The sequence below is a fragment of the Pelodiscus sinensis genome, chromosome 5, assembly GCF_049634645.1.
Source record: "Pelodiscus sinensis isolate JC-2024 chromosome 5, ASM4963464v1, whole genome shotgun sequence".
NCBI classification, from domain to species: domain Eukaryota; kingdom Metazoa; phylum Chordata; order Testudines; family Trionychidae; genus Pelodiscus; species Pelodiscus sinensis.
In genome coordinates this window covers 9,159,342-9,183,795 of record NC_134715.1, presented here as the reverse complement: position 1 = coordinate 9,183,795, position 24,454 = coordinate 9,159,342, and the positions used below count along the sequence as shown (strand labels likewise).

General features: G+C 45.3%; 1 protein-coding gene across 2 annotated transcripts in view; it reads right to left on the bottom strand.

The window, feature by feature from the left end:
* Window positions 1-3,424: 3,424 nt before the first annotated feature.
* The window catches only part of FRAS1 (Fraser extracellular matrix complex subunit 1), a 290,434-nt gene continuing 269,404 nt past the window's right edge, over window positions 3,425-24,454 (bottom strand). For both annotated transcript variants that reach the window (XM_014578940.3, XM_075929458.1), the window contains exons 66-73: window positions 23,357-23,507; window positions 21,619-21,726; window positions 20,128-20,287; window positions 17,905-18,021; window positions 15,619-15,785; window positions 14,910-15,115; window positions 9,431-9,577; window positions 3,425-7,243 (exon numbers count right to left, since the gene is read on the bottom strand). In XM_014578940.3, the coding sequence (XP_014434426.3) occupies window positions 6,650-7,243; window positions 9,431-9,577; window positions 14,910-15,115; window positions 15,619-15,785; window positions 17,905-18,021; window positions 20,128-20,287; window positions 21,619-21,726; window positions 23,357-23,507 (1,650 nt within the window). In that variant the 3' untranslated portion in view covers window positions 3,425-6,649. The remainder of the gene's footprint in view (window positions 7,244-9,430; window positions 9,578-14,909; window positions 15,116-15,618; window positions 15,786-17,904; window positions 18,022-20,127; window positions 20,288-21,618; window positions 21,727-23,356; window positions 23,508-24,454) is intronic.

The following is a 24,454-nucleotide window of genomic DNA, read 5'->3' as shown; positions in this document are numbered from 1 at the left end:
TGGTCCATTAGTCTCTGGAAGGTGGCGGCTGCCCCGTGTAAGCCGAAAGGCATGTTTATGAATTGGTACAGCCCGAAAGGCGTGGCGAACGCCGTTTTCTTTTGTGCCTCGGGAGATAGGGGGATCTGCCAGTACCCCTTCGTCAGATCTATCATTGACAGGTACTGGGCCTTCCCCATTCGGTTGAGTAGTTCATCTACGCGAGGCATGGGATATGCGTCGAACCGGGAGATGGCATTTACTTTTCGAAAGTCTATACAAAACCTTGTTGTTCCGTCTGGCTTTGGTACTAATACTATTGGGCTCCGCCACTCACTGCGGGATTCCCGAATCACCCCCCATTCCAGCATTGCTTGCAGCTCCCTCTTTACGGTGTCCCACATCTTTCGGGGTACAGGCCGCAGGTGGTCCCGCACTATCTTCCCTGCCTCTGTTACTATTTCGTGGTGAACTTCTCGCGTCTGTCCCGGGCGGCTGGTTAATGTTTCCTGGAACTGTTGCAGTACCGCCTTCACCTGGTCCCGCTGGATCTGCGATAACCTCTCCCCGACTTGGGCCTGGCCTACGGCCACCTCAGGTTCACCCCAGGGCCCGAACTCGATATCCTGGGGCCGGGGATCAATTAGGAACGCTTCCCGAGGGGTCCATCTTTTTAGTAAATTCGCATGGTAGATCTGTGTCTCTCTTCGGTTACTGTTAATTAATATCTCATAGTCCACCGGCCCGACTTGTCTCACTACTTTGAAGGGCCCTTGCCACTTCGCCATTAGCTTGGAGTCCCCGTTCGGAAGCAGGAGGAGGACCGAGTCGCCCGGTGCAAATGCTCTTACCTGGGCCTTCTGGTTGTAGTGGGCTTGTTGCCTCTCTTGGGCCTTTTTTAGGTTTTCTTGGGCCCACTCCGCCAGCCCACGGAGGTTCTTTCTCAATTTGCCCACGTACTGGGCTACTCCCAAGGTTGGCGTTCTCTGTTCCTCCCAGCCTTCCTTTACTAGGTCTAGGATCCCTCGCGGTCAGCGCCCATAGAGTAACTCGAAGGGCGAGAAGCCTAGCGATGCCTGGGGGACTTCGCGTACCGCGAACATCAGGGCCGGTAATAGCTGGTCCCAGTCCCGGGGGTCTTCCTTGACGAATTTGCGTAACATCTCCTTCAGGGTGCGGTTAAACCTCTCCACGAGTCCATCCGTCTGGGGGTGGTACACGGACGTCCATAGTTTCCGCACCTGCAGGACTTTACATAATTCTGTCATTATCTTTGATGTTAGGTTCGTTCCCTGATCGGTCAGCAACTCTTTGGGGAGGCCTACTCGTGGGAACAGTCTCATCAATTCCTCTGCTATCGTCCCCGCGGTTGCTCGCCTCAACGGGAGGGCCTCAGGGAATCGAGTCGCGTAGTCTATGATCACCAGGATATACACATAACCCCTGCTCGACTTCTCCAGTGGTCCTACCAGGTCTAGCGCGATGCGCTCGAAGGGTGTTCCTACGATGGGGAAGAGTATGAGGGGGTCCGGGGGTACCCTTGCGGTCGAGGTCTGTTGGCACTGGGGACACGAGGCGCAGTAATTCTTTATGTCCTGATACACCCTGGCCAGTAGAACCTCTGGAGTACCCGGTGCTGCGTCTTTTCTACCCCAAGGTGTCCGGCCCAGGTGTGGTCGTGGGCAAGCTCTAGCACCTTCCCGCGATAGGGCTTTGGCACGAGCAGCTGGCGCCGTTCCTCCATCCCCCTTTCTGGCGGTGTGACCCGAAATAGGCAGTCTCCCTGGACCTCAAACCGAGGGCCCTGCCCTCCTTGGCCTCCACCCCCGGCCTCCCCTACCTGGGCCCAATCGTGCTGCAAAGTCGGGTCTTCTCTCTGTAGTGCGAGGAAGTCGCCCTCCTCTGGGTCTAGGCGGAGCGTCTGCGACCAAGCGTTGTTCGAGGCCTCTCCTCCAGGTGTCGGATCGCTTACCCCCCGTCTCTGTCTCCGCCGAGGGTCCTTGCGTCCCGGTTCCGCTGCGCTCTCCTGCCCTTGTGGGGGTCCGCCCGTCTCCTCGCCCCTGGCATCCTCCGGGCTGGGGCTCTTGCCCTTTTGAATTCCCCGCCCAAGCTGTAGGGCGGGGCTTCCCCCGGCGTCCTCGCCGCTGCCTCCCCTGACGTCATCCGGCCGCACCGGAGTGTCCGCGCAGCCGTTCGCCCTCTCCCTCTCTGCCCTGCCCCCTGGAACCTTCGCAGCCGGACCTCTCCCGATCACCCGCCTCCCCGGCGGGCCGGTTTCTGTCCCGGCCCCTGGTTCCGTGTGGGGGGGTTGTGGGCGCGGCGCCTGCATCACCCCCCCCCGGCGCCCGACTCAGTGTGGGGGAGCGCGGCTGCGGCGTCTGCCCCGTCACAGTTCCACAGAAAGATCTCAGAGGGAGAAGTGAAACTCCTCAGTGTTTTGTGAACTTTAGCTTTTTGAAATGTTGGTCTGTCTTTGTTTGGCTAAAAGGGAAGATAAGACAATTCATGATCACAAGTGGTTCTATCCTCCATTTCCAAAGGGTTTCTATTGGTTAGTCTCCTGCCTCAGATTCACAGATTGGGACAAGGTAGTAGTTACCGGTGGAGATGAATAACTTGGCCTAAATTCCTGAAAATTGTTTCTTAAATGGTTCTTGTAAAATGACTGAGGAGACACTGATAGCCTTCGGTGTTTAGCTAGATATGAGTGTTTTTGTTTTTTTTTTTTTTCATTTAATGGTGAACAACCATTACATTATTGCTAATTTAAAGGATATAACAGAACTTTTGGATAACACTATGGCTGCGTCTAGATTGGCATGATTTTCCAGAAATGCTTTTAACGAAATATTTTTCCGTTAAACGCATTTTCGGAACAGAGCATCTAGATTGGCACAGACATTTTTCTGCAAAAGCACTTTTTGCGGAAAAGCATCTGTGCCAATCTAGACACGCTTTTCCACAAAAAAGCCCTGATCGCCATTTTCGCGATCGGGGCTTTTTTGTGGAAAACAAATCTGAGCTGTATACAGTGGCCCTTTTGCGCAAAAGCTTTGCCAAAAGGGACTTTTGCCTGAATGGGAGCAGAATAGTATTTCCGCAAGAAGCACTGATTTCTTACAGTAGGAAGTCAGTGCTTTTGCAGAAATTCAAGCGGCCAGTGTAAAGAGCTGGCAAGTTTTTCCGGAAAAGCGGCTGGTTTTCTGGAAAAACTGGCCAGACTAGACACAGCCTATGTGTGTCCAACTTCAAAACATTGACTATAGAGATGTGTGGATCATAAAGAATTAAACTGAAAGCTTGTATCAAAAAATAACCAAAATGTTGTTTATTAGCCAAAAAAAAAAAGTATCGTGACATGTTGTACTGCATCAAAAAATCATTAATTGCATAACAAACAGATTGATATTCAATATATATAAATTATGAGATTCAAGAAAACAGGTTGACAGCACCACAAGTGGTTTATTCAAATCATATCAGAAGGTCTTCACATGGGTGTGGGGGAGGAGGTACAATGTACAGTAAAATAACTGAAGAATATCAGAACAATAGACGCACGCAGTCAGCAAAATGCAGTCATACATAAGCCTGTCTCAACATTATTATTTCTAAGGAACAGAAATATATAATTTCCTCAGCCTCATCAAGTTAAAGCAATTGTACAAGTATAGAGAACTGTAACATCGCATCTTGTCTCTGTTTATACAGCACCATAATACACAAGAGAAAATTATCTTCCAAGGTTTCATTTGTACTAACCTCGGTACATTAAAAAAATACAGTAAGATTTATAATTCATTAATAAGCAAACTGCAGAAGCTGAGACTACGTGGGTGCTACATATCTGAATGAAATACCTCCCACATTTATCATCAACAGATATAAAACATAGTTGACAACTGTGAATAAAATGATTAAGTCACAAATCCAGAGCTTCAACACTTCCATTTTAAGTGTGCGTCTAACAGATCGGATATTGACAATCAAAGTGAGGTGAAGGAACATCCCAAATTTTGCAGGCTCTTTAATTTTCCATAAGCAGCTCCCTATTCTGAAGTTTTGTCATAATTAATCTGCAGGGGATGGTCCCTGTATTTATTTTGTGAACACTGCACAGGAGGAATCCCAAGTTTTACTATTACACAGTGTGTGAAGTCAGGTGGATCTACTGCCGCTTTCCATAAACGTATGCGTAACATTCCCATTTCACACAATGATATATCTGGTGTTAGGCACTAACCAACTCAGTGCTGTTCAGAACACAAGGCAGACAGTACTTGCCATGCAGAGCTTATAGTTAAATGATCAGTGGTGGGAGCAGTCTGCATGCATCATATGGAGAAAAGGCAGGCCCCCTGTAAACATTTAAGTGGAATAATTAGATCTCACCTCTACTCCGAAATTGCACATTACATACTATATTTACACACACTATCAAGTTGCTGTTGAATCTGTGGGAAAACAGACAAACATCTGCCAAATGCCTACTAGACCTAGAAGAATAATATCAGATCTTAGACAGCTGAAAAATATTGGGGGGTTTTAGGCATGTCTGTGTGACTTTGGTATGAGTATGTAGTGGTAAGCCAAGTGCCTGAACTACCAGGCATGAGCAGCGGTGTTAGAAGCATGTTGCAGACATAAGATATAGTAGAATGCATCAAGTGATTGAGCAAACTGTGGGCCTCTAAAACTGATTTAAGCATTGTAGCTTAGTGGCTAGTGAACAGTCCCTAGACTCTGGAGACCCAAGGTTCTTCCTGGCTCTGTCAATGGGTCATATTGGGCAAGTCAGTTCCCTTCTCTGTACCCCAGTTCCCCCTTTTATAAAAATGGATAATGAATCTGGCCTCCTTTATGAGGATTCTTTACTGAAACATCTATTAATAATTTGTAAACTGTTTACAAATGGAACCTTATACAGTGTGAGTGGAAATATTAAGCACCAGAGTTGCTGTTGCTCCACTGCAGTCAAAGCAAGTTTTCGATTCCCCCCCCCCCACCTCCATTAAATATATATATAGTGTTAACTTTTTGAAAAATGAAGACACGTGTTGTTCTGTGGGTTTTTAAATAATGTGGGAAACCTAAAACCCTAAAGTTTGCAGAGACTGTCAGCTGCTTTATTTCCAGTTTGCACAGAGCTGGAACTCAAAGTTTGGAAGCTGAGCATGTGTACCAGACATCATACAGTTTAAGTGCACCTAGGAGTGATTGATGAGTTTGGAGATCACAGATAAGGCAATGGTTTCATAAATAAAAGGCATGGGGTGCTTATGGACAAATGATTTCCAGTGCTCCTCCAGACACATGATTTCTAGTACATCATGCAGTAGAGCAGTTATTCCATCAGTACCATATCTGACAATGTGAGGAGAGAAAAGTTTTCGTATTTCATCAAAATCAAATATGAGTTGGGAATAATGCTAAGAGATTCATTAATGTTTGTTCTGCACCATGAAAATGTAGCACACTACAGTACAAAAGTGCTAAAGATCATTGTAGGCAACGGTTAGAACGATTCAACTGCTTATCCTTATCAATGGTTCTCAACACTACGATTTGCCCCCCATATACAGTAACTGGGATTTAGCTGAGACTCCAGCCCATTTAACAATATGGAAAGGGCATTGTGACCTACCAACAACTGTCTGCAACCCCAGAGTTGACAACTCCCTTGTCTAGTTGGCTCCAAATAGTTCTTTACATTGGTTTTTGTGGCGTCTCCTCAATGAAAGCTGTTTCAGTCTTATAACATAGAATAGAGGAATATGCTGCTGCTGCTGCTACTGACTAGTTGATCAGACAGATGACTTTGGGTTCCAAATGTCACTGAGTTGAAAGGAGATAATGGGACTGGCAGTTCAAAGAGTCAGAGAGAAATAAGTGGGAGTCTTGCCATTGATTTCAATGGGGCCAGGATTTCACCCTGAATCTCTAAAAAGGAGCATAGACGATTTATACTCAATCGCGAGTGACAATCACTCCAGTGCAGAAGGTGCGGAGCACAACTTAATTCCCTTTTAACATGGGGTGTAAGTGATATACACTGCTATGTGTGGGTGCTCTGCATGGGGTGACTTTCTCAAACAGCATTTCACTTTTATGCAGATCATCCATTGAGAAGATACTGGCATTAGCTTCAGAACTGGCTGTGTGTGCCTGCACTCTTGAACAAAACTGTCACGTTCTGCATATGTCACCCAGCATAAAGGAAGAACAAAGGAAAGCAGTTTAGAGTGGATTTGAATAGATTCCAGCTCTCATATGATATCTTTTCTAAACACTGTGTCTGATATAAGGATGCTGCACTGCACCATTCATCTTCCAGCATTATTAAGCCCCATTAGATTGAACTGTTCTTATTAGAATCACTCGAGTTTGCCTAAATATTTGGCTCCCAGGAATGCTGGGAGGAAAGTGGTGTAGTAGAGATACCACATGAAAATTTCAATAGTTTCTGCCTTGAGTGTCTCAATGCAGTTTTGCTTTGAATGAGGTAGCTCAGTTGTGAGTTGAAGCATGGGAGGATGCATTGCTGCCCACCACTCAAAGCTATATTCTTCCCTTTTCCACAAGATTATAAAAATACCAGGAACATTTTTAATTATTATTATTATTATTATTTTTACAATTTATAAAAAGCTTTTACAAAAAAAGTGCACACTCAAACTTCTGTTCCATCATGTAAATTGTTGTGAACTTTGACTTCTAAGTTCACTTGTTTGACCGTAACACCTTTGACTTTGTAGGCACCCTCACTGTCACCTAATATATTGATATTCCTCACAGTGCAGTATTGTCTGTTTACATTCTTTTCTGCCCTTTCTGTGTTTTTCTTGGGTAATTCTATCTTGGTGTTGAGAGGATACTCCTCCATGACATCTTTGGCAAGCTTCTTCTTCTTCTGCTTTCGACATTTCCTGGTTATGAAGCAAACTAATAGGAGCACAAGCAGCAACAGCATGATGGCAGCAAATGCACTTCCTATGGAAGCTCCTGTTTGTGACAAGGAAGCAGCCACTACTGCTTCCTGAACCTCCAGGCTCAGTGATTTCATGTTGGTGCCATTCTTGACTTGGTCGCCCTCATTGTCATAGATCAAGGAGTCATCCAGAATCAGCCTGCCGTTGTTGTCCACCAGGTCCCTGCGGCTGCGCTTCAGGTGGTGAGTGAGAGAACGTTGAACACGGGGCCCTGCAATGGTTTCTGGGCCAATTATATAGATCACCTGAAGGTACCACTGGTGTCCAGCTTCCACCTTTATAACACAGAACATACAGACAAGAGACTTTACCCTGGAACTTTAGCTGAAGTGATACTAGAATTCTGTTCAAAGCACACAGAAGTGGGCAAGTGCTACTGTAAGACAGGGACAAATATGTATTCTAGGTCCCTCTCTGTGCTGATTCACAGATGGTATGGGCCTGTTACAGTCCTTATGGGGTTTTAACTCTAGAGCAGTGTTTCCCAAACTATGGGCCGCGGGAAAAAAATACCGGGCCTCAGTGTGGCTGCTGGTAGGGGAGCAGAGCGGGGCGGGCCGGGAGGAGGTGGCGGCGGCGGGGGGAAGGGAGAACTGGCCGCCAGGAAGAAGGGTTGGGGCAGCGGGACTGTCCCACGAAGATCCGGGTGGGCAGGTGGCAGAAGCAGGGTTGGAGGCAGCGGCGCTGTCCTGCGGAGATTGGGGGGGGGGCAGACAGGCAGGTGGCAGAAGCAGGGTTCGAAGCAGCGGTGCTGTCCTGCGGAGATGGGGTGAGAGGGGGCAAATGGGTGACGGAAGCAGGGTTGGGGGCAGCGGGGCTGTCCTGCAGAGATGGGGGGGGGCAGGCAGGCAGGAGGTAGAAGCAGGGTTGGGGGCAGCAGGACTGTCCTGCGGAGATGGGGCAGAGGGCTGGCGGGCAGGTGGCGGAAGCAGGGTTGGAGGCAGTGGGGCTGTCCAGCAGAAATTGGGGAGGGCAGGTGGCAGAACCAGGGCTGGACGGGGAGCTGGCCAGGGGAGAACAGGAGGAAGAGGACGGGAGAACCAGCTGCGGGAAGCAGGGCTGGACGGGGGCAGCAGGACTTGACTGGGAGATCGGTAGGAGAAGGGGGGAGGGGGCGGGACTGACCTGGCACATGCAGACCCTACAGACCCTGGCAGAGGAGTGAGTCTGCCTGGGGGTTCCATTTTGCCCCCCCCCACACCCACCCTTCCTCCCTCGAATAGTTGCAAACTGCCTGGCAGGTAGACACACTCAGGCAGCCTGAGCACATCTACTATCCAGGCAATTCGCAGCTAAGGACTGATACACCTAATTATAATAAAACTTACCTAATTAGATTTCTAAATTTGTTTCTCAGAAAAAACCCTCAAATACCAGATTATCTGGTACAAAACCGGACACCTGTCAACCCTGCCCTTCCTTGCACCCTCTCTCCTAGACAGCTACCCTACCCCCACTCTGCTCCTGCTCCCCCCTCCTGGAGTACCCATGCAGCACTGGGTCCCCCAAGCCCTGGCCCAGAACTGAATTTCTGATCTACAGTTTATGTGCTGGAGTTTTCTGAAGGGTCTGCATTGTCTAATTTAGGCTCTGATCTTAAAGAATGCTGAGCAGCCTTACTCCAAATTGCGTTCAATGCGAAAACGTGGGGAAAGGGTAGGGAAGGGGAAGATAATGCATTTTTAAAATACAGTTTATAAAATTCTCTCATCTAATGCCTGTTCCAACAAACCATGATTTTAAGGTGACCTGAGCTGATCGCAGGGAAGAACAAGTTCCTTGTCCTAGGGCCCATTGTAATTAAAGGTGACTAAGGGGCTGACTGTTCACCGGAGTCAACCTTCAGAATGATTAACAGCCACTGTAAAACCCACTGAAAGCTAGATTCCTTCATGTAGTTGTTGCTGATGCAGGTCTAGCCTATGTTTTAGACTTGCTTATTGAAATCCTGCTGGGTAACTCTGCACAAACAGCACCCATCTTCTATAACTTTATAACTGAGTCATTTGATCCAGTGAGAACTTCTGACTACTCTAAATTCCTATTGACCTCAGTAGAAGTTAAGGGGGCTAAACACATTCCCACACTAAAGCCTGGGGCTGGAATTCTGAAATCCACTTCTTCTCTGAAGATTAGCATGAAAGGAAGTAGATAAGGACGTACTAAGAGCTGGGTTCAATAACACACTGCATAGGTACAGAGACCTGTGCTAATAGAGCCCAGTACAGAATTAGGGTACTAAATTGCTAAAGGGTGTTTCTGGCACTGGAAAATATGCACTGCCTTTCTCCACAGAAAATTAGATAAGACTACAAGGCTTGTCCTAGAGTTGGTTGGATTTTTATATGTGCAAGATCAGGCCTGGAGCCGGTAAAGCATAAAGCACCTTGGACTGTATATATAGCAAAGTTTTTTTTGTTTGTTTGTTTGTTTTGTAGTACTATACATCTCATGCAACACACCTTATAGAGAGCATCCACTTTCATAGTAAATCCATCCACTCCTGGCATGCTGCTCACCAAGTGGAAATCAGACAATTCAGAGGCAAAGTGAGCATCGAAAGGTACATCGTGGAAGTACTTATCAGTTACCTCAGGTTGGTTTCGGTCCTGAAATTTACAGAAAGCAATATGTACTGAAGAAATGTGAATACACACTATTGGAGACACACGCATTAGTAACAAACTGGCAACCAACAAGCTACATGACAACTGAGATTTGTCAAAGTTGACTTTTTGGTTAATGTGTTATAGGAAGCAGCAAAATGACACAAGCAGAGCATCTCTCACTCATGTCTTTGTCTCCTCCTTCTATGCCTATCCTGGCTTTGCCCTCTTCTCCTCTCTTCTTGTGCATTTAAAGGCTACCCTCTCAAATAAAAAACTTCCTTAAAATAGTAATAGAGATGTAGCCGTGTTAGTCTGGTCTAGCTGAAACAAAAGACAGGACTATGCAGCACTTTAAAGACTAACAAGATGGTTTATTAGGTGATGAGCTTTCGTGGGCCAGACCCACTTCCTCAGATCAAATTGTGGAAGAAAATTGGCATGACCATATATACCAAAGGGATACAATCAAAAAAAGTGAACACATATAAAAAGGACAAATCAAATTTCAGAACAGAGGGGAGATGAGGGGGGAAGGTTAATGTCTGTGAGCTAATATTAGCTTCCCCAATTATCACCTCTATCTTTGTAATGGGTAAGATAATTAGCATCTTTGTTGAGGCCCAGTCGTAAAGTGTCAAATTTAAGCATGAATGACAGTTCAGAGGTTTCTCTTTGAAGTCTTGTGTTAAAATGTCTTTGAAGCAGGATGCAGGTAGTCAAGTCATTGAGACAATACCCTTTCTGGTTGAAATGGCAAGAAACTGTTTTTTCTTTGTGAAACTGCCTGATATCTGTTTTGTGTGCATTGATTCTTTGGCGAAGTGTCTGAGGAGTTTGTCCAATGTACATAGCAGACAGACACTGTCGGCACATGATGGCATAACTTATATTTCTGGATGAGCAGGAATATGTGTTCTTGATCTTCTAATTGAATTGGTTAGGTCCAATGATGGTGTCAGCAGAATAAATATGTGGACAAAGCTGGCAACGGGGTTTGTTGCAAGGGAAAGGTCCAGGGTTGGTATTAGTGTGGTATGTCCTGTGGTTGTTGGTAAGAATCATCCTGAGATTAGGTGGTTGTCTATAGGGGACTATGGGTCTGTCTCCCAGAGCCTCTTGGAGTTTAATATCCTGTTCCAGTATAGGTTGTAGTTTATTGATAATGTGTTGGACGGGTTTAAGTTAGGGGCTATAGGTGATGACAAGTGGTGTTCTATTGTTGGTTTTCTTGGGTCTGTCTTGAAGTAGATGGTTTCTGGGTATTCGTCTGGCTCTTACAATTTGTTTTTTTATTTCTCCGGGTGGGTAGTTGAGATTTATAAATGCTTGGTAGAGATCCTGAGGTTTCTGGTCTCTGTCAGTGGGATTAGAGCAGATGCGGTTGTATCGAAGGGCTTGGCTATAGACGATGGATCGTATGGTGTGTTCTGGATGGGAGCTGGAGGCATGTAGGTAACTGTATGAGTCAGTGAATTTTCTGTAGAGAGTGGTGTCTAATTTACCTTTGGTGATTTGTACTGTGGTGTCCAGGAAATGGATCTCTCGTGTAGAATGGTCCAGGCTGAGATTGATGGTGGGGTGTAGGTTGTTAAAGTCTCTGTGGAATGCATCCAGTGTTTCTTGGCCATGGGTCCAGATCATAAAGATGTCATTGATGTAGCATAAGTAGAGAAGGGGTAAAAGGGGACGGGATCTGAGGAAACGTTCTAAGTCAGCCATAAAGATATTAGCGTACTATGGGTCCATGCAGGTACCCATGGCTGTGCTGCTGATATGGAGGTATAAGTTGTCCTCAAATGGGAAATAATTGTGGGTGAGAACAAAGTTACATAGGTCTGCTACTAGACTGGCAGTGGTGTCCTCTGGGATAGTGTTCCTAATTGCTTGTTATCCGTCTTTATGTGGGATGTTGGTGTGTAGAGCTTCTATATCCATGGTAGCAAGGATGGTGTTATTGGGGAAGTTATCGATGTTTTGTAGTTTTCTCAGGAAGTCAGTAGTATCTCGGAGGTAGCTGGGAGTGTTGGTTGTGTAGCGTTTGAGAAGAGAGTCTACATAGCTGGATAATCCAGTAGTGAGTGTGCCGATACCCGAGATGATGGGAAGTCCAGGGTGTCGAGGTTTATGGATATTGAGAAGCAGATAGAACAATCCTGGTCGGGATTCAGAAGGTGGTTCTGTGTGGATTTGGTCCCGAGTAGATGTAGGGAGTTCTTTAAGGAGACAGTGTCATTTCTTTTGGTATTCTGAAGCGGGATCAGAGGAGAGAGGTCTGTAAAATGTGGTGTTGGAGAGTTGTCTGGTTGCCTTCTGGTCATAGTCCGACTTATTCATAATGACCACAGCACCCCCTTTGTCAGCTGGTTTGATTATACTGTCCAGGTTGTTTTTGAGACTCTGGATAGCATAGCGTTCAGCGTGGCTGAGATTGTATGTCGCTTGTTGTCATTTGTGGATGTCAGTCTGTGCATTGTTGTGGAAGCTTTGTATATAGAAATCCACATTGTAATTCCGACCGTAAGGGGGAGTCCATATAGAATTATTTTTCTTTTGGTGTTGATAGGGGGGATCTGGTTGGTCAGATTGATGTTCATTGGTAGTATCGAAATATTCTCGTAGGTGGAGGCGGCAAAAGAAAGCCTCAAGGTCACCACAAAATTGAGTCTGCATCCTGCTTCAAAGACATTTTAACACAAGACTTCAAAGAGAAATCTCTGAACTGTCATTCATGCTTAAATTTAACACTTTACAACTGGGCCTCAAGAAAGATGCTAATTATCTTACCCATTACAAAGATAGCTTCCCCAATTATCACCTCTAATATCATTAGCTCACAGACATTAACCTTCCTCCCTCATCCCCCCCCTTGTTCTGAAATTTGATTTGTCCTTTTTATATGTGTTCCTTAAAACAGTCCTCCTTAATTCCTTGGTGCTAATTCAAAGACATAAGTGTTCCTATTTCTAATAATTGTCTTTTTTTCCTCCAAAGAGAAATTTAAACCAGTTTTTTACACAAATGTATACAGTTGCTGTTATTTTCCCCACAGAGAGACTTCTGTGCTTGCATTAGAGTCATGCTACTCTCCCAGTTTATTTTAGCTTCCCTTTTTCTTCCAAAGTCCAAGACAGCCCACAATTCCCTGCAGAAATGGACTCAGTAGGACTTCTCTAAAAAGGCCACGAAACACTGCTCAAATATAAAAATGAACACTGAAGCCCCGATACTCTGAGATCCATACAGACACATAAGGCTAAGCATGTCACATCTGCAGACCTCTCACTGAGGAAGCAAGAATCCAGATTGGAAGAATAATGCTCACATCTCTCAGCCAAAAGTTAAAGACAAATTCCGGGCTCTTGCAAGTGGTTTTGTGAAGTGCCTACTCCTAGATTTGGGGTAAGAATAACTTTTAACAACACACAGTTCACATAATAAGAAATAATTATAACTGTAATTTGATTTCTAGCATTTCACATTATTTGTAGTAGAGCGCTCCTAGGATAGTTTTATTAAACTAAACACCCAATGCTGAGAGTAACTACACTAATATATAGATGCATGAAAAAACTGGCTCCTATATTACCCTTCATTACGCTGCTGATGGTAGAATGACTGGCATCCATGTTAATTTCAAAGTCTGCACTTACCATTAAACACATGATGTGCACATGTAACTAACTTTTATTCAAGGAAAAAGGATTTTTGTTATATGGATGAGTAAACCTCCTTCTATATGTTGAGAGGATTGTCATGACAAATATATTTGTATAAACCTTCCTGCTACTTCTACATTAAAAATGAGGGCCAAATCACAAGGATTTCCTTCAGTTTTTCCTAGTCCTCAGGCCAATGGGAATGTGTTGGAATAAGGACTAAGGAAATCAGCTTTGTATTTGCATTTAATTTGATATAAAAAAACCGCACTCTCCTGCCCTTCATACAGCTGTGCAATAAGCTACTTCTTGTACTAGGAACATTTAAGAAAATGTGGGATACGGACAAATGCCTCAGTGAACGTGCACACCGTGAAAGGTGTGTGCGTACAACAGGTGAGAATCTCACCACAGCTCCAGCCCAGCTCTGCCACATAACAGGACTAGAGCGGCATAAAGTAGCCCTAAGGGTTTTGTATGCAGCCTAGGAAGGATTCCCTCAGTGCTGAGGACCCCTCTAGCTAGCATGCTAAAAATCAGAGTGTGACAGTAGCAGCACGGGTGGCCCCTCAGGCTGACAACCCAAATCCAAACTTGCCTGATCCCAGGATACGTACCTGGGAGGCCAGCCCCTGAGCTGCTATTTTTAGCACATTAGCCCAAGCAGAGCTAGCCCCAGTCTGCCTACCCGCACTGGGACAAAAGGGGAGATAAAAAAGGCTGGTATAGACAAGGTCTCGGGAGAATGATTGACCAGGCTTAAACTAAAAAACGTGAGTTCCGAACCAAACAAACGGCCTGGCTTTAAGTCATAGGGTGGTGTGAAGAAGAAAAAGTGACTTTAATGCTCATCAAAGATGCTGAATCAACAACCCTAGAGCATGAGGTTGTTTTATACACAGAACATGCACAGTGTGGACAACAGCTGGGCAAGCTTCCCCTCCTGTCCTATTAGGACCTGTCTAAACTAGGAAAATGTGGATCCATTTTAATATTACTACCCTTGTACAAAGGAGATGCCAAGTGATGTTTAAAACATGCTATTTAAAATGTGTTAGCTCTCATATTTAGCTTGCTAAATATCTCATGTTCCCCATCTATACTGGGTCATGTGCTTCAGCCTTGACCTGGTTGAGAGAGTAGTTGAGTCTGCATCTCCATTTACTAATTTTGTGATGTGAACCGTGTTTTGAGACTTACTCATCTTCAGCGGCTCCCCATAGAATTTTATCAGAACAAAAACAAGGTCAGAAACACAAAATTGTTATGAGAAGGGAGAAAAATGATTCTCCTTAACCTTTGATGATAGGACAAGAAGCAATGGGCAGCCAGGGTTTAGGTTGGACATTAGGAAAAACTTCCTAATTGTCAAGGAGGTTAAGCATTGGAATAAATTGACTAGGAAGGTTGGGGAAACTTCATCATTGGAGCAGGTTAGACCAATGCCAGTAAGGGATGGTCCAGATAGTGCTTGGTCCTGCCAAGAGTGCAGGCAATTGGATTTGATGACATCTTGAGGTCCCTTCCAGCTCTACGATTCTGTTCTATGATTCCTGTCACACATTCTCACATAGTTTATCAAAGAGATGGTTCCAAAATCAGCCAGGATGTAAACCACCCACATCTACACAGCTACCACAATTCAACGATACAATTGTATCCCCTGTGCAACCTACCAATAGCAAAAATCTGTGTTTTAGGTGCTTGTTGGGTTGAATACAGCCATACTGTGGTCCCTCATTATAGATTGTTCCAGTTGGGTCAAAGAAAGGCACATAACCATCCTTGCCCGTACAGAGATAGACTTTTTCCAGCTGCAGTTTGTAGGCAGCATTTAGATTTTGTTCGGGATTCCAAAGCACACGACCATATAGGATTTGACCTGAGAAGGTTGACAGAATTTACAGTCACATTTATATGCATTGAGGAGAGGAGGGGAGAAAGAGGAGCAATTCAGAAAATCTACTGAGCCAAGTCGACCCGCTGGGGAACAGTATTAGTTTCCTATGTAGATGGTGCCATATTGCATCGTGATCATGTTATACAGTTGTTATAGTCATGATCTTACAGGGCTATAGCATGATTCTGTAATAAAGTTTGTTCACATAGGCAAGATGACTCCCCAATATCACATCATTTCCCTTACACTACAGTAGAGGCTACCCAGGTGGACTCTTTAGATCAGGGTTTCCCAACGTATGGGTTGGGACCCAAATATGGGTCGCCATTACATTTCAAAAGGGTCGCCAAGTGTCTCCCCCTGTTTTTGAATTGCCTTGGGACACCAAGTCTTCCTGAATTGTCAAAATGGGTCCCCATCTGGAAAAAGTTGGGTACAGCTGCTTTAGATAAAGTACATTTACAAGGGAAAGCAACCGGTCTTACCTTTTGAAAAAGCTCCTTTGTAATCCATTTCTGCAAAAGACATTTCAGATTTAGTGGGATCCATCAAAAATACTTTCTCGTTGTTACAGAGCTGAAACTCTGTGTTCAGAGAGTATACGACAGGAACCGGGCGGTTTGTCTGCTGGAAAGCAATTGGGATCAAAAATCTAAAGTGGAGAGGAGAAAAAAAGGAGATGCAGATTGAACTTCTCTACACACTCAAGTTATGCTGCTAGAAACTGACTCCTATAGTTAAATCACTACAGACTGACACAATTATAGTGATAGCAAAGTACTTATGGTGGTCTAGCTTATTGCCATATGGGAAGGAGGTTAAGTTATACTGGTAAAAAGCACTTTTATACAAGTAACTGCCTCCACAGTAGGATTGATGCTGGTGTAATTATTTCAGTGAAAAATCACACCCCTAACCAACACAGTTCTACAAAATCTGCAAGCAGACTAGACCTTGAGTTGCAACTATCACAAGTCAGCATTTTCCTCCAGAGATGTAACCTCTGTGAAGAGCATGGGAGTCTACAGAAGAACCTTGAAACTGATATATTATTATTTGACACTTGTGAACTTTATCTCCAAGGGTGCATCTACACAGCAGGGCTTAACTCGAAATAAGCTATGCAAATTGAGCTACGTCATTGCGTAGCTTATTTCGAAATAGCTTATTTCAAAATTAGGAGCATCTACCCAGCACTTATTTCGAAATAGAGCACTCTTCCTCCGACTTCCCTTACTCCTTGTACAGTGAGGGTTACAGGAGTCAGAGTTAGAAGCCCTCCAGCTTGACGGTATTTCGACTATTTTGAAATAACTGCCTGCTGTGTAGATGTGGACTAAGTTATTTCAAAATAACGCTAGTTATTTCAAAATAATGTTGCTGTGTAGACGTACCCCTACTGTTTACATTTTCAACTTGGAGAATATAGTGCACAACACTCATTAACACCAAAGGGGAGCTGCCTGGAGTTTGTGGGCAGCGCTGTTGAGTGGGGAGCACAGACACGAGGTGGGTGCGGTAGAATCTTTTACTGACTAACTTCTGTTCAGGAAGGAGCAAGCAGATTTGTTGCGGGCTTCTACATTACCTGCAAGCCATGGAACTGGGACTGACCAAGCCAAGCATTGACCTGGGGTTTGCAGGCACGCCATGGGAATGCCCATGAGTTTCCCAGACCCAAATGCCCCATAAGGAATGGAGAAAGACAGTGGCTACTACCCCACCTTCAGTAGTGATCAAAGGAGAGCCATTAATTAGGACAGCGAATTTAATCTTCTGCAATCCAACTCCTTCTCAGTACCACCCAGGAAACCCAAATACTCAGGCTGAGTGCATGTGGGGGGGCAGTGAACTTCACCCCCAAAGGAACACAGAATCATAGGGTTGATGAGAACAACACAAGTCTGGTTTTCCAAGGTCCTGAGCACTGCAGCTCTCACTGGAGCCACTGAGACCGCACCTGTGACAATTAGGCCTAGATCGTGCCACAGATTCCTGTCAAAGCCAGCAGAAAAGAAAAGATACTTTCCCTTGCCTTTCTGACCACGCTTTGCTGACAGCCAAGCCAAGTGCTCGGAAGCTGTCTGAGAGGCTCTCGTCAAAGTGCAGAGTTAATGTTGAGGGAGCCCTGTTCTACTATTTTAATGGAGGATGATCTCATTCACGGCTAGAATCCAAAGCCATTAGCAGGGAGCTGGAACAATTTGTGTTGTGGAGGGCGCTGAGAGCCACTGAACAAAACTATAACGGATAATGGAAACTGTATAATAGAAACTGCTTCAAGTTAGGGGATGCAGCAGCACCCCCAGTTCCAGCATCTATGGGCAATAGGGATTTTTCTAGCTTCTCATTTCTCCTATTGTTGTTGCTTTGTGTCAAGTGCCTGCTAATGATGCAAATGATGCAAGCCAACGGTGTCCTTATAAAGCTAGCACAAAGGAAACACGATGATCTAAGCCATTCATCTTGCAGGGCTGTGTACACTGTTCTTCCTCCTCAAGGACACATTTCACTGTACACATTCTGTTTGAATAACTACATGGCTTTATTGAATATCTATGAAATCTGTGGGCCCCAATTGCATTCACATCTTAACAGAACTAGACTTCATTCCTATATCCACACCCTTTGCTCTCTTTAATTGGAGGAATCTTCATTTCTGAGCCCACAAACACTTCACTCTCTCGAGCTTAACTCATTTATAACAACTCTGAACACAGACCTTGAGGTCTGAGCAAGCAGCAAAACAAGAAAATAGTGCATCTCCTCACCTTTCTGGGGCATGAGCAGTGCAAGCCAATGGTTTATCTCCTGGGTCGATCCACGGCTGCGTGGGCTGCACAGTACAAGGGATTAAGTAAATTGTGTACTCTCCAGAATAGTCCTTCCTGGAAACAGACATGAGATGCCATGGTTACCATTATTAATCTGGGAGTTGTTTACTTGCCTGGAAACATTTATCAAGTGGGCATTTGCATAGCTTTTTGCATCCTTAGTACAAACGATTATCCATGCATGTTGGACTAGTCTGATGCTGAAGACAAATGTTTTGAACCACCATAGATTCATGCCGGGTGTAACTCCATCAATTCCAGTGGAGTCACAGCAGGGATGAGAATTTGGTCCATGATGTTTAAAGATGCTCTATTTGCCTGTGTGCCTGAACAAAGCTGGATGAGAGACCAGGGATCAATTACTGAAAGAACAGCAAGAAAAGCAGAGAGAAGGAAGATATTTCTGGATCACAGCATAAGTACATGTATCAAGGATAGCCTTCATTTTAATTAAAACTATGAAACACGGGTATTAAAATCCTCTTTTGAAGTGCAAATCTCAGTGCAAGCTCAGTATACGAAATCACTACCAGTAGTGCCAGGCTGTTTACACAGATGTTTTATTCCTCCTCCCGCCCCCCCCCCCCCCACACACACACACAATGAATTCAGTACGCTTGAAGGGAACTGAATTGACAGCCCTAAGCTCCTCCTTTGCTTACAGGACAGAGACAGCATCAGCTACAGCAGTGAAAGCTGCCTTCTTCTGTCCTCATCTTCAAACTCTGAGAGAGTGCAGGTTTCCACAGTCCATTCAATTCTAGCCCCTTTTGCTGAGCTTGCTCAGCAGAATCCATTTTACACAGGCTGCCAACAGTCCTTGTTATGGGGATCCATTTAGGCACCACTATAAAGGTAGATCGTGTTTACTAACCCAGGTCCAGAGTCTGATACTTAATATGGGAGCCAGCTCCAGCCCTGGGGACAGCCACCACGAGCTTGGCAATGGATGGACCTGGCACCCTTGGGACATAGACGGAGCTTGGTCCTGCCTTGAGGGCGGGGGGCTGGACTCGATGACCTCTCGAGGTCCCTTCCAGTCCTATTATTCTATAAGACATAGAAGGGGGGCGCTGAAGGTAAGGAGGTTAAGGAACTCCTCCAGTGGCCCACTAGGTAAGGTACCTGGTTCCAAAAACAGAAGTCAAGGGTTTGAGCCCCTCCTTCCTCCATCCAACATGGGATCACCCAACACAAGCTTGGCAATGGATGCACCCTTGGGACATAGGACGGATAAAGGGGGCCCAGAATGTAGGGAGGCTGGGGGGCTTCTCCAGTGGTGCAGTGGATGAAGCACTTATCTCCAGAGACAGAGGCTGAAGGTTCAAGTTTCCCCGGTAGGGGACAGCCACCAGCAACTTGGCAATGGACGGACCTGGCACCCTTGGAACAAAGGTCTGACACCCTCACCCAACTTGTAGAATGAAAGGTTACTTTACAGGCTGAGTAAAGGGCCTGCAATTTGAGATAATCAAACAGAAGAGGAGACCCCCGAGGAAAGGAGGCAACTGACTGCAGAAAAGGAAGGTGTAATTTATACAAAATGATACAGAGCATAGCTAGAGGATAAAGACAGAGGAGCCATCAGATAATAACAAAAGTAGAGGCTGCCCAACAACCACAGCTTAATTCAGCTGTTGCCATAGAAGTAAATGGAACCCTTTGCCTTATACCCTGTATAGTCATTTACCCTGGAGCTACACAGGTGCAGGGCAACTGAAAATCAGGCCCAAAGACTCCATATCCCGTTACCAATCCCCCTAAACTATCCAGACCCCAAGGTGAGACACTCTTGAAGAGTCAAAAACGTATGAGCATATAAAAAAAGACCCAATCGTGTTTTCAGGACACCTGACAGACAGGACTGCTGCCATCCACTTCTTAGATCTCCATTCATATATCCTAATCCCAAAAGAACCTTTCTGCTGAGGCATGATCCAACAGGTTACAAGATTTATCAAAGCCACCCAGAAAATAAACAAAAATCAAGTTTGATACTAGTGGCTGTTGTGACAGCAGAGAGTGAAATGAAGTGCTAGTATGCCTGGACTGGGCCCTTTGCTCAGGATGCTGTTAATGCTGGCTCTCTCGGCATGTGTGAACACCATTCTGATGATGGAAGCGATAAAGCCAACTATACTCACAGTTCTACTTCCTCACCTGTTATAGGAGCTGGTTGCTCTCCACAGCTGATAGGGGGAATCAAAAGTCTGCGCACTCCACAAAAGCTGCAGATCAAACTCAATCCCTCCAAGGTGGTCTGGCGTCATTATAAAAGACTTCACATCTGGCAGCGTGTGGTGCTCCATCACAAAATGCCCTGCACAGAGGAATACAAATACGTCACCTACCGAGACATATTTTTACCTTTCTCCAGCCTTCCTGCAAACTTGTCTTGAAGTCAGGTACCGGAGAGGTGGTCAGTTGAATAGCTAATGTTCCGTGAAGCATTTCAAATAAAGCAAAACATGGAAAGATCTAATCTTGGATCTCAGGAACTTGGAGAGATAACTCATGTTAGTGTCAACTACTTGCGAGAGTCAGGATCAAGCCTGCCCTAGCTGAGATTTACAAACAACTCAAAGATAAAACACTGGCAGCTGATGTACAGTAGCATTCCCACTGTTGCTACCTGTGGTGGGACTGCACTGGTGCTAGAGTAACAATCAGAGGATTTCAGAAAGTAATTCGTCTAGACAAGGCCATGAGAAAACTAATCTTCTTCAAAGAGCAGCTAAGTCTAATGGCAACCAGCAAACTCTAGTGCAGGGGTGGGCAATAATTTTCATGGGGGGAGACAATGAATTTTGCAACATGGTCACCGACCAGCTCCACCTCGGAAGGGACAGGGCTTAGGGCAGAAGGGGTGGGGCTGGAGACTAGCCTCCCCCTAGAGTCATCTGGGGCCAGAGGCTTTGAACTAAAAATGCAGAAAAGAGCTCGCTCCTGGCCCCACCACTACCATGTTGCCTGGCAGCCGCCTGGGGTTCCTGCAGCTATTTAAAGGGCTCACGGCTCTGGCCCCTGCCAGGGTAGCACTGTCACCGGACAGGATCTTGCTGCCAGAGCCACTGCCTGGAAATTTGGTGGCCCGGGCAGCAGGATATAAATAGTAAGAGGCCAGATTCCGACCGTGGGATGGATCAAAATGTGAGGCGGGCCGGATTCGGCTCCCAGGCTGAATCTTGTCCAGCCCTGCTCTAGTGTTTAGGAACTTCACTCCATACAGCTGCCCACCACTACTGCTGGCACTTTCACTGCTGGCATTGGGAGCCCCCAATACATGGCATGCAACTGTGCTTGCCCTGGTTTTCAGTTCCTTAGCGCACTGGTGCCTGAAGGAAACACACGCAAGGCGGAGGGCACAGCTGGCCTGCCCTGGGCAGGAATAAAGGACTAAGGCGGACAGAACACCACAGGTCCTTCCCAATGCAGGTAAATTATGGTGCAAATAAACCAACGGAATGAACAAAACAGCAACCAGCTAAGAGGGTAACAGCGGCAAAGCAAATTGACCTTTGAGTAAAAGTAAATTCTTTGAATGTGAGCATTGCCTTCAGCCACATATAGCATTCCTAGTACATTATCATCACTGTGCTCAAGACCAGCTCATATTAGTATAATGTTCTAAGTCAAAGCTGACACACTTGCCTCTGAATTTGGCATGGGTCTTGAACTCAATAACCAGCCGGCCATCCTCTCGGATGTAGATCCTTATTATCTGCAGCCTGGCAGAGAGAACGCTGTCTGTCTGAATCCCTGCATAGGTATATTGAGCAGAAAGTGAATTTATTAGCAAGGGGACTGTCTAGAACACCTGCTTGCAATAAACAAATTTCTATCACCAGCAGTTCTTACTCAATGTGAGTAGTGAGACCACTCATGGGAGAGCTGCAGGACTGGGCTCACAGCTTCAGCTGACTGGGAATTTATCAAAGAAAGGTTTCTCATTGGAAAATTTCAGTTTGTCTAAACTGATTAGGATGGACTGTCTGGTCAAAATGAGACACGCAGTCGAGAACAGCCTATAGTCCAGCAGTGTTCACCTAGGATGCGGGAGACACAGATTCAAGTCCTGCTCAGCTTGATTCAGCACAATGGCTATATTGCAATGGCACATGCTCTCATGGGGTGTGTCTAGACTACATGGCTCCGTCGACAGAGCCATATAAACTAGTTTACCTGACATAGTCAATAAAGCGGGGATTTAAATAATCCCCGCTTCATTAAAATAAAAATGGCTGCCGCACTGTGCCGACAATCAGCTGATTTGGCACATCGCGGCAGTCTAGACGCGGATCGGTCGACAAGGGGAGACTTTGTCGACCGCTCCCTTATGCCTCGTGAAATGAGGTTTAGAGGAGCAGTTGACAAAGGCTTCCCTTGTCGACCGATCCACGTCTAGAGTGCCGCGCTGTGCCAGATCAGCTGATTGTCTGCACAGTGTGGCAGCCATTTTTATTTTAATGAAGTGGGGATTATTTAAATCCCCGCTTCATTGACTATGACGCGTTGACGGAGCCATGTAGTCTACACATACCCATGGAGTTTTAGTGAAAATTTTAGAAAGGTCTTGACTTTGTTCGGATGCAGAATGAAAACAAATTCTGAAACTTCAACATGTTTTGCAAAACAGAATTCTTGCCCTACTCACCACAAGCACGGGGTTCAAGGAGAGGGGGAAATTACAAGGAATATGGACAGCTTGACTAAATAAAAAGCATGGGCTCACACACAAGATGACCACATACAGGTGTTGGTGTTGGTTCCTTGGTGTGCTCATCAAAAAAGGAAACACCGTGCAGAATTTATAGCTGACAGTAATTAAACAAAAGTCAGTGTGGACCAACTATTGGGAAAAAATTCCAAATGGTGAGATCTGTGGTAGTGTAACACCCACAGGCGGAACCGAATCTGGGACCTTTGGAGCTTAGTTTCTACCACTTGAGCTAAAAGCCAGTTGGCCCTGAATTAAGGCTGTGGAGGAAACTCATTCTTTCTCTCTGTACGTAGTCTGTGCCGCCAGGGGGGCAGCACACCCTAGCCAGCAGGTGTGTGGGTTACAGTCGGAAGCACCAACATTTAAATAGTTTCAGAGAGAGCTGGAGAAAGCACTAAAAAGTATATCCCAGCAAACAATCTTGCCAGGACAGTGAAAGTGCTAGATCACTTATTAGGCTTTTTTTCTAGCTACAATTTCTCCAGTTCAGCAACGGCTGTTTCACTGGTTAACAGAAGGTGAAGGGCAAGTCCCCTTGCTAAATATTTACAATTTTAGGGGCTGATCCCATGTGTCCAAACTCTGACAGAACTCCCATGTGCTTCAAGTTGTGCCCAACTAAGGACTGTAGTAACTGCTGAAAAAAAGAGGGAAAATGTGTTAGTCTACCTGTTCTCCAGAGAACAGTATCATAGAAGAAAGAAAATTCCATCTCTGTGTGATGTTCGAGAGAAGCCCAGCCTCTTGGTGCGGTCACATAAATGTAGGACACATAGAGAGGGACATGGACGGTCAGGAAAGACTGGGCAGAATCTCGCACCTGTCAATCAAACAAAAAGATGGTTATGGATTTATTTATTTTTTGGTATAAAGATACAATGCTCTGTAGATTTATTGTAACTCGTAAACCCGGCACACTCTGATTCTGCCACAGAGATAGCAAAAAGTCAGAGCAGCATTCATAGAATTCTCCCATGGGTCTGGATATGGGTCTGCCATATGGATACTAAGCTTCCTCCTTTTAAAAGGAGAATCATGGCATGTACTAAGTGAGGATGCCCTATTTCTAAGGCACTGTAAGGTCTAGGACTCCCCCAAGAATCATATATAAATTGCACACATACAAAATGGGAAATGACTGCCTAGGAAGGAGGACTGCAGAAAGGGATCTGAGGGGTCATAGTGGACCACAAACGAAATATAAATCAGCACTGTAATACTGCTGCAATAAAAGCAAACATCATTCTGGGATGTGGAGTGTTGTAAGCAAGACATGAGAAGTAATTCTTCCACTCTTCTCCGTGCTGATTAGAACTCAACTGGCCCATGGAGTCCAGTTCTGGGTGCCACATATCAGGAAAGATATGGACAAATTGGAGTAAGTCCAGAAACAAGCAACAAAAATTATTAAATGTCTAGAAAACATAATCGCTGAGAAAAGATTAAAAAACTGTTTTTAGTCTGAAAAATTGGACTGGGGGATGGGGGGAGGGACATGAAAAGAGTCTTCAGAAACATGAAAGGTTGTTATAAAGAGAAGGGTGATAAAGAGAAGGGTGTTCTCCTTATCCAAGCAGAAAAGGACAAAAAGAATGGACTTAAATTGCAGCAAGGGAGATTTAGACTAAACATTGCCCAAAACTTCCTAACTGTAAGGGTGGTTAAGCACTGGGACAAATTATTTAGGGAAGTTGGGGATTCTCTGTCACTGGAAGTTTTTATGAACAAGTTGGACAAACGCCTGTCAGGGATGTCCTAGACCATATG